The 15,000-nt window shown below is 49.0% G+C and overlaps 2 protein-coding genes across 8 annotated transcripts in view; both read right to left on the bottom strand.

Moving 5' to 3' along the window:
• The window catches only part of LOC138406932 (uncharacterized), a 10,494-nt gene extending 6,836 nt beyond the window's left edge, over positions 1–3,658 (bottom strand). The window contains exons 1-3 of the mRNA XM_069520442.1: positions 3,616–3,658; positions 3,460–3,554; positions 2,428–2,735 (exon numbers count right to left, since the gene is read on the bottom strand). Coding sequence (XP_069376543.1) covers positions 2,428–2,735; positions 3,460–3,554; positions 3,616–3,658 — 446 coding nt within the window. The remainder of the gene's footprint in view (positions 1–2,427; positions 2,736–3,459; positions 3,555–3,615) is intronic.
• A 4,366-nt stretch (positions 3,659–8,024) lies between these two features.
• Positions 8,025–15,000, bottom strand: part of LOC109646705 (NHS-like protein 1) — a 15,549-nt gene continuing 8,573 nt past the window's right edge. For 6 of the 7 annotated variants that reach the window (XM_069521205.1, XM_069521206.1, XM_069521204.1 and 3 more), the window contains 6 exons: positions 14,665–14,899; positions 14,449–14,580; positions 14,057–14,361; positions 10,494–13,971; positions 10,314–10,401; positions 8,025–9,645 (listed from right to left, as the gene is read on the bottom strand). In XM_069521205.1, the coding sequence (XP_069377306.1) occupies positions 8,991–9,645; positions 10,314–10,401; positions 10,494–13,971; positions 14,057–14,361; positions 14,449–14,580; positions 14,665–14,899 (4,893 nt within the window). In that variant the 3' untranslated portion in view covers positions 8,025–8,990. Of the gene's footprint in view, positions 9,646–10,167; positions 10,222–10,313; positions 10,402–10,493; positions 13,972–14,056; positions 14,362–14,448; positions 14,581–14,664; positions 14,900–15,000 lie in introns of all 7 variants that reach the window. The other variant, XM_069521203.1, reaches the window with a different exon arrangement.

Raw genomic sequence — 15,000 nt, 5'->3', positions numbered from 1 at the left:
GATGTCAGTTTTATTCATATGGAGCCAAATCCTAAGTGTGGTTATCCTCGGGCACTTTTCATATGGAGCAGGTCGAGACTGTGCTGGGTCATGGTTTCACATCGAGCCCACATTCCTCCATCACATCAGGTGGCAGCAGCCAAAGGGAGGACAGAGACAGTGAGACATGTCTCACTGTTTCTGTCTTGACATGACAACGAAGTTTCAACCTTCTCAAAAAAACACTACGTTCACAATTCTCCAGTCTCAATGAAACAAGGAATCAGGATCAGCTGAAGGGAACTTCAGTTAGACTTTAGTTGTTATGGTGAAAAACTTGGTGAAGTCTTTAACGAGCTGAAAACACGAGAGGGGAACACAGATGTAATTGATCTGATTTCAGGAGCAGAACATTTGGATCTTTTCATCCATCAGCCTCGTTGGACACATAGAGCCGAGTATCATCAGCGTAACGGTGCAGATTCACTCATTCGGCCAAGAGGTGAAATCCAAAGAGAAAGAAGCAGAGGACCGAGAGCAGAGCCCTGGGATACTCCATGTTTCACATTCGTATATATTATATTACACTGTGTCCTTTCAGACGAGTAGGACTCTAACCACGAGGACCGGAGACAGTCAGTCAATCAGGATCTGTGGTGAGAGGCTGCCCCGACAGAGGTGGGATATTTAATGAGTGTGGTTTCAGTGGATTGACGAGCCCTGAGGCAGAAGAAGAGCAGGCGGGTAGAGCTGACGGCTCAGCTGTCACAGAGCCTGATCCAGGTTCAGCTTCTGAAGTGAAACAGGTTTAAAGCTGAGGCGATTAGAGGTGTCCATGATTCATACATAATATTCAGAGATGTTTCAAATCTCAGCAGATGTTTGCAGAAGGTCGAGGAGGCAACACCGAGACATCTGTGAAACCTCTGAAACCGTCCGAGCAGAAACTCTCTAACGGCGTGTCTGAAGGGATACCGGAGGATATTTAGGAAATCATGAGGCAGAACTGACGAGCAGCTCAGAGTTCAGTGTCAGGACGACTGATGAAGTGAAACCTACACTCTGAGCATCCAGTCACATCGTCCCCCGTCTTCCTGAGATGCTGTTTGAATTTCTGCTGAATAAAATAATGAAAACCAACAAAGAAGGACCTCGGACAGCCCCCCCCCCCCCCCCCGTCTCAGGTTCAGCACCATGACACATCCTCATCCGTCATTCAATTCATGAATAACTGCAGAATAAAAGATCGGACGTGAAACAAGTGAAATCAAAGAGTTCAAGAAGAAGAAGTTCAGGTTCCAGGTCCTTCACAACATTTGCTCTTCACATGAACTCATGAACAGAAGTTCGAGCAGTAAAACATCTTCACGTCCGTCACACGCTGGAAACAAAAGAGCTTATTTTCTGCTGCATTAAAGTGATCGTTTCTTTTATAGCTGTGTAAACACGCAGCATCAATGTGCTCTCTGTGCTGAGTTACACTGAGGACATGCGGCGCTTCATTCAGCACATTTCTGTTCAAAGCTGCAGGAGCGACTGTTTCTCTGCACACGTTTAAAACATGCACGTCTCACGCTTGAACCAGAGACTGAGGGAAAAACATGGACAGCTGTGTCCACACGGTAAGAAGACGCTCGAGCAGAAGCAACGCTCCGACCGCTTGTCATCAGCTGACGACGTTAACGTTAAGCTGGAGCTGGACTCAATGATCCGAGCAACAGAAGAAGAAAGATGTTTACATCATATCTATAAAACGCAGTTTGATGAACTGTTAATCTTATATGAACTCACAGAGATTCACTGTTTGGGACTTTTATCTGATTGTGGTGACAGTTTGTTTGTTTATTGCATAAACTCAGCGTTTGTTCATCAGGACAAATTGATTCCTTGTTCAAGTTTAAACCAACATTGATTCAGATCCTCAGTGGAAACGTTGTGTAACTGATGATGAACTCGTGTAACTTTGGTCGTCATGGAAACGGAATTCAGGACGTGAACAGCTGCTCCGCGGCTGTGACGCCTCAAAGTCCGAACAACAAGCGGCTTCAACCTCGTCACCGTGACAACCTTTGGTTTAAAGTTCAGTTTCCTCACAATGTGAAAAATACGTTTCAGGGAGTTTGAGTGAAAACGTGTTGAGTGAACTCTCAGAAGTTCGTTCACTCAACAAGTCAGACGAAAACTGATCCTTACACAAGTTCATTCAACTCAAATGTTTGTATTAGATCAGAGACGTTACTGAGTCATTAACCAGCAGGTAAAGTTAAAGTTAAACCTCATTTTGTTTTTTAGTGAATCATAAGCTCCTCAAAGAGGAGTCAAAGAGAAACCCCGGTGACATCATCTCCCTGCAGGTCCAATCAGAGCGTCCGGCTGTAAGGTTATCATCGCTATTATTAATATATTATTCTTATTATTAATATTATTATTTTTAATATTATTACTGACCCACTCCATGTTGCAACCTTCTCACTCTGTCTTTCCCTCTGAGTCCCACCGTCGTCTCCCTCCTCGTCTCCGTCCTCATCTCTGTCCTCATCTCTGTCCTCGCCTCCGTCCTCGTCTCCATCCTCGCCTCCGTCCTGGCCCTCGGGGGCCGGCCGAGCAGCTCCACCATGCCGCGGCCCTCCACACGCTGCTCCGCCCTGGTGCCGGAGCTTCTGAGCAGAGCCGCCGCCGTGCAGCGCCCGGCAGCGAGCAGCACGACGAGGAGCGCCGACAGGACCGGGAGCCGTGGGAGCAACATCGCTGAGAACCTGAAGAAACAACAACACACTGAAACACAACAGGAACCATTCGGACATCACGTCACACGAGCTTCACCAGAACGACCAGGTTCTCCTGCCATCCCCCACCTGACCACTAGATGGAGCCTGTCCACACCAGAAGTTAAAAACTAACAGGATCAGACGTTGTTTAGTTTTGTCAGAGGTCGACCGCAGCTAAGAAAAGTTTAAAAGGATAAAAACATGCTGCGATGTTAACGTTAGCATATAGCTAGCAGCTGTAGCAGCAGCCTGCTAATGCTATCCTTCACTAATGTAGGCTGCACGTCGGGGACGATAAGACATGACACTTATCGTCATGTGTACGTTTGTTGTCCGACAGATTTAGCGTCATCGGACTGTGTGCGTGGTATCCAGGCAACACAGGGAGTCTTAAAGGTACATTACACAATTTCAATTAGGCTACGGACAGCGTGAGTGACAGGTCTGAAGATATCAATAGAAATACTGATAATAGAAATGAGGTGATTGCACAGAAATAAAATATAAATAACAATAATCCAACTTTACACGTTAAAATAAGAATGACTCAGTGAACTGTGGGTAAATAATAAAGTATTCTTAATGTCTGGTGGAGTTTCAGTGATTGTGTTTCTGTGTTTTCAGCAGAAACATTTGAATGAATCATGAAAGAAGATGAAACGTGTCTCTGTGAGAAGTGATGATATAGAACTAGAGCACCATAGAACTTTACCTGAGTCCCTCTCTCTCCGCGGCTCTGTGCGCTCCTCTGTCCGCTCAGGACGCACTGATCCCGGCTTCTCCCTCCCGGCTCGTCCCGGTCAGAGCCTCCTCACTGTTGTGTAGTTGTCGTGTAGTTGTGTAGTTGTGTTAAGTTATCCCGGGTTACTCTGGGTCCGAGCCGCGTGCCGAGCTCCGGGGCCCGGTGGCATCTTAGACGGTGTCTGGTCTGCGGAGCGCTGGAGCCTTCATCCTCCTCCTCCCCCTCCTCCTCCTCCTCCTCAGCCGCTCCTTCCTCCGGCTCCACACATGGACCCGCTCAGGACCCTGATCTGCGGACCGACGGGAAGACTTCCAGTGAGCAGGAGCTGCAGGACCGAGTGTGTCTCTGCTGCTCAGCTCCGTGCACGATGCGCGCCTCTGCTCCTCCTCTGCAGGAGTAACCTCATCCTCACGCGCTGCTTCTCTCACACGGAAATACAGGAGGGAGGCGCGTGCGTGCAGATGTTGGTGAAGTTTGCCAGATGTTGCAGCAGCTGTTGTGCGGTGCAGCGCTCCCTCTAGTGGACGAACGGTCAACTGCAGCAGCACATGAATCCTTCAGAGTTCCAGACACACATGGAGGTTTCCAGTGTCTGAGGAGAACCTCATGAGGAGTCAATGAGGAGTCAGTGAGGAGGTTCCTGTGCTCAACAAGACTGTGAAGGTACAAGATCTTCCACGAGTTCTCAGAAACTGGCTTTTAGACTAATTCTTTATTTGAAGATCCCCGAGGTTCCATCCTTGAGTTTCAGGAGCAACGACACAACGAGACACAACGAGACAACACAATCCCTCCACACACACACACACTGTACCACAACAGTAACTACACACACACACACTGTACCACAACAGTAACTACACACACTCAGAGTAATGACGTCTGGAAACCAGCCAGATGTCAAAAGTTCAGATCTCTCACACACACACACACACACACACACACACACTCATGTTGATGTGAAGGACTTTCTGTTCTCAGAGTTCCACCCTTATTTGTTCATCTGCTCCATCAGATATCAAATCACTCAGCTCCCCTCAGAGAGAGAGAGAGAGAGTGTGTGTGTGTGTGTGTGTGTGTAAATGTAAACACATTTCAAAGTTAATGTAAGAATGGTGATTTAGCAGGACTGTGTGTGTGTGTGTGTGTGTGTGTGTGTGTGTGTGTGTGAAACCTGTATTTATCCAGACTGCAGGAGTCACGTCCTGTATCTCCGGCTGTTTATTCATGCAGGTCACTTCAGTGCAGACAAAGGTTCCTCACAGCCATTAACTTCGTACGAGTCCAGACCTGTTCCACGGTTCTCCAACACTTAGCACACGCCCACTTTGGAACCTCTTCAACAACCTCTTGATCGTCCCCATTAAACGTCCTGAAGACAACTTCCAACCCTTTTCAACGAGGTCGTCCTCTGGACCTTCGTCTCAGACGTTCTCCTTCAGGAGAGTAAACTCTTCAAGAACCTGAGCAGGAACTGTTGAACCCTGGAGAACCGTTCCTGACCACGGACCTCTGTGGACAGTCCCTGTCGTGGACAGTCCCTGTCGTCGACAGAAGGACAGTCCCTGTTGTGGACAGATGGACAGTCCCTGTCGTGGACAGATGGACAGTCCCTGTCGTGGACAGATGGACAGTCCCTGTCGTGGTTTTATTCTTCATTATAGATTAGACGTGAGAAACCAAGTCTGGACTTGTGTGAGAAATAAAAACTATGATGATCTGTTCTTCAAGAACTTTCGTCTGTGAATCAGAAACTTATCTCCTTCAACCACTAGAACAACGAGGAACTCCTCTTCACTCCTCAAGCATCTGGGGAAGTCTTCTCTGGAACCTCCTTATGAACCACAACAGAAGAACAACAACAGAAGAAGCCTCCGAGGTCTCCACATCTCCTGGACCTCCTGCTGGTGTCTGAAACTCAGTCTCTTCTCCTTCATGAGGAGCTGCTCCTGCTCCTCCTCTCTGCCTCTTGAATCCAGAGTTAATTGACTAACTCGTCTCAGCTGTGCCGGGTTCTCCTGCAGCTTCTCCTCTTCAGTGTGCTGATTCAGCTTGAACTCTTTGTATCGAACCTTTATTCAACAAAACGATCGACAACAGGATCAAAACACTGTGAATAAAGAACGATATTCCAAAAGCTGACGGATCACAGGCTGAGACCAGTTCAGCTGAGAAACAGGAAATCCATCACAGTCACACTGACGTCGACACAGAAATTCATTTTGTCATCAGAACCCTGATGTTACATTCACATTTCATTGTTCGACGCGTCAGTGACAAATTAACTTCATGAGAAATGTAATACTTCATCCACCTGGAGTGTGTTCACGTTCACGTTCACGTTCACTCCGACACCACCTGACCATGATGCTTCACAGCCGCAGTAACGGTCCGTCGAGGAGAGCGGAGCTGGAAACCAAGCATGACTCTGTTTTATTTCTAAGAATAACAGAGAATAAAAAAGAATGTCTTTTGTAATGTTTCCAGTTCGGTCGTGTTCCGGTCACAGTGTGTCCGCGGGAATAAAAGAAACAGTGACGGAATATAAGTGAGAATAAAAACAACAGCTGACACTTGAATCAGCTTCATAAACTCCTGAAGTCTCGAGTTTAAATCCAGATGTGGCGTTTTGATCACGGTCAAACGTATAAGAAGACGATCTTCAGTGATTTTCTAACTATGAGGATTAATGAAGGTTCTCCTTCATCATGAGTACCAGAAGCACCAGACCTTCTCATTGTTAAAACATTTACTAACACAACAGTTGTGATCATCATGGGTTCTTCTGTGTGACCTCACTTCCTGTCACATGCTTTTCTCGCACAAATGAGCTAATTGGCTCAGAGAGCGTTGGTTCCGCCCCCGAGGGAGTCAATCAATAATAAGAATCCATTCATTTGATTTAATAATAATAAAGCTGGGACCATGAAATCTGTGGCTTTTTAAATGAAACGTTTATTAAAGGTTTATTAAAAGTTTGTGACTAAAGCTCTCACAGGAAACAGGAAGTAGAAAAGTGGCAAAGTACCACAGATGTGTACTTAAGTACAGTACTTGAGAAAATGTACTGAGTTACACAGATTCTGCACAGACGGGGGTCAAAGGTCAGACGGGATCATCAAGGAGACGTCTGACCTCACAGAGTTTTTACTCTGCGTTAACGTGTTCAACTCGTTGTGTGCACGTCGTCCTCGCCGCTGCTCGCTCTCTGCGCCCGGCGGCCACACGTGTCCTGGTTTTGGGCGTCGGCCGCGCGGACTTAAATAAGATGCCTCGTGTCTTTCTTTCCCCAGTTTGGAGGCAAAAGCATAAAAATCCCAATAACAACCATTTCAGATTGAGCGGTTCCTCCGGGACTCGCAGTGCAGCACCACCCTGACAATACAGATGTTTGTGCGCCTCCATCTGACTCCCCCGACACACACACACACTCCGCTGCCGGCGCTCGCACCAACACACACTCGCTTGTTCTCTGCACGTCTCAGTCAGGACACTAACAAGGCTTTTCATGTTCCTCCATTAATGACAAACACTACTACTCTCATCGGCTGCCTCAGGCCTCCATTCAAAACAACAGCGAGAGAGAAGGTTACAGAACAAGTGAATGAGGTAAGAAGAACCTGTGGAACCTCCTCTCGGATACTGAGCACAGTCAAGAACCTCAGGAACATCCAGAGAACTCTCCTAACTATTCATGGTTCTCCAAAACTTCCTCATGAATTCACAGAAACGTTTTAAAGAACTTCTACATCCTCTGAACAGACCGAAGGAACTTCACAGAGAACCTCCACAACCTTCTAGTCGAACCCTCAAGGACGAGAACCCTCAGGAACTCCCAAGAACCTTTAGAAAGTCCTCAGAACAAATTCTAGAAACTCTTCAGAACTTTTAAAAACAGAGAAACTTGTTGAAATCTGAAAAACTTCAGAACCCTCATGAAGAAAACCTTAAACCTCCTGAGAACCTTTGAAACATTTTGAGAGAACCACGCTCATCTGAGTCCATCACACCTCCTCAGCTTCTGTAGAAAACCGTAGAACCGCCTGGAGAACTTCTGGATTTGTGGAACGTCTCAAAGCAGCAACAAGAACATTTGGAATCTGAATCCATCCAACCTCCTTAACAACGTGAAAACTATCAAAGCTCTGCTGGAACTTCCCCTAAATATCTTTAAATCTCCTAAAGAACCATGAAATGTGCGGAACAGCTGCTGAAACCTCACCAAACCTTGGAAAATCCCTCTCAAACCTCATCAAGGGCCCGAAGCTGCTTCAGGAACCCGATGATCCGTCTCACACACATTTTAACTTCCACCAAACCACCAACAACCACACACGAGCTCCGAGAGCGTAAACCGGATGAGACCAGACGGCACCTGACGACCCAAATTCAACCAGTTGGAGCTGTCGCACCAACGTGGACCACAGCGCCGCCCGCAGCCGGAGGCGAGAGTGAGAAGAGCAGCTGATCTGCTGCTCTGACACTGTTTGGTTTCTGGAGTTTTATTAAGTTTAATAGAGAAGAAACAAAACGAGTAACGTTGAAATTGTCCTTTATTGTTTTTCCATTTCTCCATCGTACAGTTTCTTTTATTTACATTGAAATGTTTCCCTCTTTCCCTTTATTCTCCAGACGCTCTTTCTCTTGTGATTCCAGTTGAATCAAGTTTACAGAATAAATGTGAAGCTCTGAGTTCCACACAGAGACGAAGATAGGATCGTTTACATCCTCCTCACTACTTCAAGAGAAACGACACATGTGATGTATTTACAGGAGAGAATTCATTCATTCATTAGATAAATAATATTCATCAGAATAATTATACACTCATCAGATGATCATGCAGCTCATCTGATGCTCTAATTCTTTCCTCTCTCTCGTTCTATAAGTCGAACGTCAGTCTCACTGTTTTAGTTACATGAAGTATTAAAAAGATGTGAATACAAATGTAATAAGTTTCAATGACTTGAAGCAACTGATTATAGTTGAAATATTCATGAGACGTTTAAAGGATTTTCAAAATGAAAAATCATTTCTCCCTCAATGTTTTCATAGAGTTGTAAACAGAACACACAGGAAACAACCGGAGAAGAATCATGTGACTGAAGATCGTCTGTAAGACGTGAACGACTCCGCGGTCACAAACCGCCTCAGGTTTGTTTTGCTGTCGGGCCCCTCAGGTCCCGTCGGGGCCTCGAGGTCTTGAAACGATTCAATTCTGTTCAAATGATTTTGATCAATTGAAAACAAGTTGAAATATTTGAATCTTAAACTTTATTTCGACGTGATCTGGAGGAAACTTCATGAATCTTTGTCTCGATGTGTTTCCTCCAGATCACGACACGTGTGAGAAGAAGTAATGAGAACTTTACAGGCTCCTGTAGTTTCTATGAACAACGTGTCACCTACAGACTGTTTACATTCAGTTGATCGGGTTCAGTCCGTCCACATGTGAACCTGATGTGAACCTGATGTGAACCTGAATCAGTTTTTATTCTCCATCATGAAGTCTCCACTAATCTCTGACTCAGTTCTCCTTCGAAAACCTCATCGTCCTCAACTTCCTCCTCGCTCCCCCCCTCAAATATGGCGGTCATGGGGGCGGCGAAGAGGCGGCAGCGAGCGGCAAAGCGCCGGCTGCTGGAGCAGGGAGGTGTGAGGGAGCGAGGTCGCATGGAGGAAGAGGAGGAGAGGAAGAAGAAGGGAGAGGAAGAGGAGGAGGAGGTGAAGAGGAAGTGATTGTGTCTTTGTCTCAAACCAAACGTCACTGAGAAGTCGTTCGTGCACAGAGACGTGAGAGACGTCATGTCAGCGTCATGTGTGTCTGAGACGTGTGATGAGTTTGTGGTTTTACTCTGGGGTTGGTGTGGTGTTTGTGGCAGTGACGGCGCCCCCTGGTGGTCAGTAACAGCGGCAGGAGAAGCCGCTTTGCGAAGCCGCTCGACAGCAGAGATTCGTGAAGATGAAGCAGAACGACTACCTTTCTTCAGGAGGAGCGCCTTGAAGCTCTCGCTTCTCGTTGACCTTTGACCTCTACATGCTGCGGGTCGGGGGGAGGGGTCAGTGGGGGTCACCGGGGGGGTAGAGGAGGAGGAGGAGGAGGAGAAATGTCTCTCGTCCTCTGAATCTCTTCTTCCAAACATCTTCCTCTTGGACCTGAGACAAACAGAAAAACATTCATGTTCATGAAGTTCTGGAGTTTTCTTCTGCAGCTTGACCTTTGACCTCTGGACGGATCCAGTGTCTGCTCGTGTTCGGAGACTTTCGACAACATGTCGGTCCGTCCGTTTCATTCAGGCCTCAAGGTTCAACTGTGTCCACTCAAACGGTTCTCAGCCTTTTGCTTCTGAACTAACAGGCTCTAAATGTGAATCTGAAGGAGAGAAACAAAGACGCTCACGAGAGGGAGAAGAAAAAATCTAAAGACAAGGAGGTGAAAGAGGATTTCAGGAGACGAGAGGATTCCTACAGGTTCTAGTTTCAGAAGAAGAAAAAACACTGGAATCTAAAAACAAGGAGGTGAAAGAGGATTTCAGGAGACGAGAGGATTCCTACAGGTTCTAGTTTCAGAAGAAGAAAAAGCTAATGACGATAACTTGGTGCTAATTTAACGAACTCTACCATGGTCACAAGCTTAACTCCATCAACTACACCTTCAGTGACCAATCACATTTTTACCTGCAGCCAAACCCCGCCCACCAAGGCCTTCACGCTGTGCCTTCCCATAATGCACTGCTCCACAGCGGCAGAGGGAGAAGCAAGCAGACTGGTGAGAACACGGTGGACTTGTTGGGACATGAGAAGTGTGCCGAGTGTTGTCCTACCTGTGGATGACGGTGAACAGATCCTCGGTGGTTCGAGGTCGACCAGAGACGAACATCTGATCTGCTGAAACACTGACGAACAAATCAGCTGCACACAAAAACAAAGATGGACGAACATGAGGTCAAACTTACTTCTCTCTTGAGTTTATCTTGAATTTAAAATGAAGGGACTGTTCTCACCGTCCGGAGGTCGTCTGTCCTCCGCTCCCTCCTTCATCTCCTCTGGTTCCTGTATCAGGAGGTCTGGAAGTGACAGCTCCCCCTGCAGGCTGTCAGTGGACAGTGCACTACTGAGGCAGTACCTGCTCTGACCAATCAGAGCACAGGACACCTCTTCACTTGTTTGTATTGTTCCCTCTCTCATCACATCTTCATCTCCAGACGAGGATGAAGATGATGATGATGAGGATGAAGATGACGAGGGGGACGGCTTCCTTGTTGATGACATCATCAGCAGTTGCCCGCCCATCCTCCTCCTCCTCCTCTTCCTTACTTTTTTCTTTGTGGGGGACGTCATCATCATCGTCTTCATCACTCTCTCCTCCACCTTCGGATCCTCCTCTTCATCTTCAACTAGCGACGACCTCATCATCCTCTTGTGAACCGTTTTCTCGTCCTCGTCAAGTCTCGTCCTCGTGATCCAAGCACAACATGGGTCCGTTGCTCCGGTCCGGGCCGGAGGTCCTGACGACTCCATGATTCTCCACGTTCCTGAGGTACCATTGTTTTCCACGGTGCTCATGGTCCCATTGAACGTGTTTCTAGAGCCACAGGTCTCAGACGTTCCTTCAGACGACTCCGTCATACTTTTAGATGCACAAAGTGGTTTTGTTGTTCTGGATGACGTCGATGAAACATCTGGTTTCTTGTGTAGGATCGGTGGTTTCTGCCTCGGGGGGGAGCAGACAGGTGAGCATGCAGTGATGTCACCAGAAGCTGCGTTAGTTGTATGTGTCAACAATTCTTCAGGAGTTGTTGTTTCGTCAGTTGTGTATATAAAGTGTTTTGGTGAAGCTGCGCCAGAAGGAAGCTGCTGCTGCTGTTGTTGTTTATCGAGTCCAGAAGAAGACAAGGTGATTCGTCCACCCGGTCCTCGTCGGGCTTCAGGAGACGCCATGACACCCAGAATGCAAAGGTCAGACTTCTTCCACAGCACCGGCTTCTCCGGGGACCTGAGCTCCTGTGGGCTTCTTATCTCCAAGACGTTATTTCTCAGTTTTAAATCACGATGTTCTGTAGAATCTCCATCGGCTCTGTGGTTCAACACGTCTGAATTATTCTGAGCGACATCGTTCCTCTCTGACGTTGTTCCTCTGTGAGACTCTTGTTTTGTTTGTGACGGAGAACGGGAAGAAGAATCTTCAATGTTTCCTTGTTTCTCTCCAGGCTCACTTAGCTTAGCATCTATTGGAAGCTGGGTAATTAAGTGGATGGGGTTTTTGCTGGTACCATGAGAAATCTTGACCCAGGGACTATCCGGACTGGGGACTTGATTGTTAGTTAGCGTCGCGTACAGGTCTGAATCTCTCCTCTCATTGGTCAGGACGTCTTGAGCAGTGGTCACCTGAGGCCCACAGCTTCTCTGATTAGCCGCGGTGCTGCAAACAAAACCTTGTGTGTTCTGAAGACAAGTGAACGCTGAGTTGTTGAGTGTAATCGTCTCAGTTTTTGTTTGGCTGAAGTTATCACGATCTGATTGAGTGTTCGCTGGGCTAGGTGTGCTAGCATTAGCCAGGAATGAACTGGGTGTTTTAGTGTCATTGCTACCAATTCTATAGACAACATTTTGTGGTCCATTCCCAGCTAGCTTAACATCAGCATTAGCCAAGCTATCAAGATTAGCACGAGCTGTAAAATCTTCAGTTCTCTTGGCTTCATTATTACGAAGGTTAGAAACAGTGCATTGTGATCCGTTCTCAGCTAGCTTCACGTCAGTGTTAGCTAAGCTAACATCGGCTAGCACAGAACTGTCTAGTGGAGGATCTTTGCTTGGTTGGTTAGCATGAGCCCTATTAGCATTGGCTAGCACAGTGCTACTTAGCAAGGCTGCCTGGGTCCTGACGGAGCGAAGCTTGAGCCCCTGCAGAGCCTGGGCGGTGACCAGGGGACAAGTGGGTGTGGCCATGTTGACACAACTGTTCTGAGACTTGATAAGGGTTGTTGGGGGGAGGGGGGTCAAAGGGGCTGTGGGGAGAGGAGGAGGGGGAGGTGGGGGAGGAGGGGGAGGCGGAGGAGAAGAGAAGTTTGGTGACGATGACGAGAACACGAGAGCTTGGTGAGGCGTCTGCCGGACAGCGTAGGAGTAAGGCGGGGGGGGGGGACGGGAGGAAGGAGGAAGAGGTGGAGGAGGAGGGGGAGGTGGAGGAGGAGGAGCAGGTAGGGAGTGATAGAGGGGAGCAGACTGACAAAAGGGGGAGAAGACGAGAGGAGGTGAAAGCGAAGAGGATTCTGGGAGAGGAGGCGGGGGAGGAGGGAGGAGAAGATGTTTGGCAGACGACTCGGAGGAAGTGTAGGAAGAGAGGGAGGAAGTGGAAGAAAAGGAGGAGGAGAGGGAGGAAAAGAGTGACGACTTCCTCTCCGGTACGGGAGGTTTTGGCCTTCCTTCCTTCCTGGTCTGTAAGGAGACGGCCGGCGACAGGGGAAAGGAGGAGGAGGGGGAGGTCGAGGGGAGGGAGAAGGCTCCAGGACTCACTGTGAGAGGGGAGGAGGGGGAGTGGGGGGAGGACACAGGTGTGCCAGGTATGGGGGTGTTGGACTGGCTGGAGTATCCACTAGAGGGCGAAGCAAGTCGCTTCAGACCAGAGGAAGCAACTGTCTGAGGGTTGAGAGTTAATCTAAGCCCCTCCTCCTCTGAGCCTGGAGACCCGGGGGCGTGGACGTGCGTGGGGCTGGGAGGAGGGGAGGCGGCCTGGAGGTTTGATGGTTCAAAGGTCGTGACCGTCCCACAGCTCAGTCCGCCCTGACGCCTTTTGGTGTGACTACGGGGAACCCAGGGGTCGTGGTAGCTCTGTGGGGGGGAGGTGGACGTCCTCTGGGCAGCTGACTCCTGGTGGGGACTGCACGGCTGCCGAGGACTGGACAAGGAGCGGTACGATTTACTGCGACCCGGACGGCGCCGCAGAGAGTCAGAACGTAATGGCGGGGGAGGCGGGAGCTTGGGCTTGCGGAGGGAGATGCTGTGGGTGATAGAGCGAGAATTTGAGGAGGAAGTGCCGGACTTCCTCTTCTGGCAGTTTAACAGCGGCGAGCACGTTGTTCTCTCTGAACACGCTGGAGACGAGCGACCAGAGGAGAGGAGGGGGTCACAGCTCCAGCCTTCCCCAGAAACACATCTCGTCTCCTGGCCGACGTCGGTCCACTCGTCCCCCGTTTGACCGCTGAGGACGTCCAGAGCCTGGTAACTGAACTCTGAGTGTGTGATGGAGGAGGAGGAGAGGTAGTGGGAGGAGGAAGGAGAGACATGAGGAGCCTCGTTCAGTGGCTCGTTGCTGGGGTACGACCACTCTGGTGCCAGGGGACAGCTGGGAGAGCTGGGAAGAGAGGAGGAGACGGGGGAGGACGGAACAGAAGAGGGTGAGGAGATGGACTGTGGGATGAATCTGGATGGGGGGTCAAAGAGCAGCAGAGGCTGGACGTCGCTGGGGAAACCCTGTAGATCCTGAGACTGAGACAGAAAAACAATCAGTTCCTTTTAGATGTTTTCAGATGTTTTTAAATGTGCGAATCATTTCTGATAAACTGACCTGGCAGCAAGACGAGGAGGCACTGAGCGTCCTGCAGGAGGCGCTGTTACAGCTGGCCGCAGAGTTCAGAGAGGAGTCGGTTGCCAGACGGGGGAGAGGCCTGGACGAGGGGGAGGGGGAGGAGGTGAGGGACGCCATGAGGCTGGACATCCCCTCTCCTCTCGGGGCCCGGATCCTTCGCACTGCTGAATCCTTCCTGTTTTTCTCTGTCTCCTCCTCCTGCTGGTGGGCGGGGCCACAGGAGGACGCAGGTCGAGCCACGGGAGAGAACTGACCAGGAAGGACAGAGGACGCCGAAGACGAGTCTGGAGACAGAAGGAGAAACTCAGACTTTCATTGATGGAGTGATTGACAGCAGATGTGACGCAGGAGTGAGAGGGTGGAGCTTATACCCAGCATATTGCTGACATCATCAGGTATCCCTGTTACAGTCTTGCGGCGGCTCAGGTTTCGGGGTCGGCGTGTTAACGAGTCGCCGTTGGACGCGGTTCTTCGAAAACTGGCCTGACGATCAAAACTCTCGCCTGAAGAAAGGAAGAAGAAACGTCTTATTTCATTTGGAGAGGACAGATTGTGTCAGTGGTAGAGTCTGGATCTCCCGCCTCTACCTGTTATGTCAATGGCGACGATATCAGCGGGAACGGCGTCCGCCTGCTGCCTCATCCTCTCCTCCGGCGTCGGAAGCCGAGACGTTGACTCCATCTCGAGATAGGTTGTTGGCTCGTTGTCGGGGGAAAAGACGTCCCAGCGGGAGGTGACATGGACGGGGTTCAGGACCAGCGGGGTCAGAGGTCGAGTGTTGTTCAGGATTAATCTCTCGTCTTCTTCTGATGACGTTGACGACTGAAAACAAAACAACGAGCTTTAACATCAAGTTTCACGAGAGTTCGATCCATCGAGAGTCACGTAGATAACTAACGACGTTCTCATGTACCGGCTGGTTT

Source organism: Paralichthys olivaceus, chromosome 24 (assembly GCF_024713975.1).
Source record: "Paralichthys olivaceus isolate ysfri-2021 chromosome 24, ASM2471397v2, whole genome shotgun sequence".
Classification (NCBI taxonomy): Eukaryota; Metazoa; Chordata; class Actinopteri; order Pleuronectiformes; family Paralichthyidae; genus Paralichthys; species Paralichthys olivaceus.
Note: the sequence above shows the minus strand (reverse complement) of the source record. Positions and strands in the feature narration are given on the sequence as shown.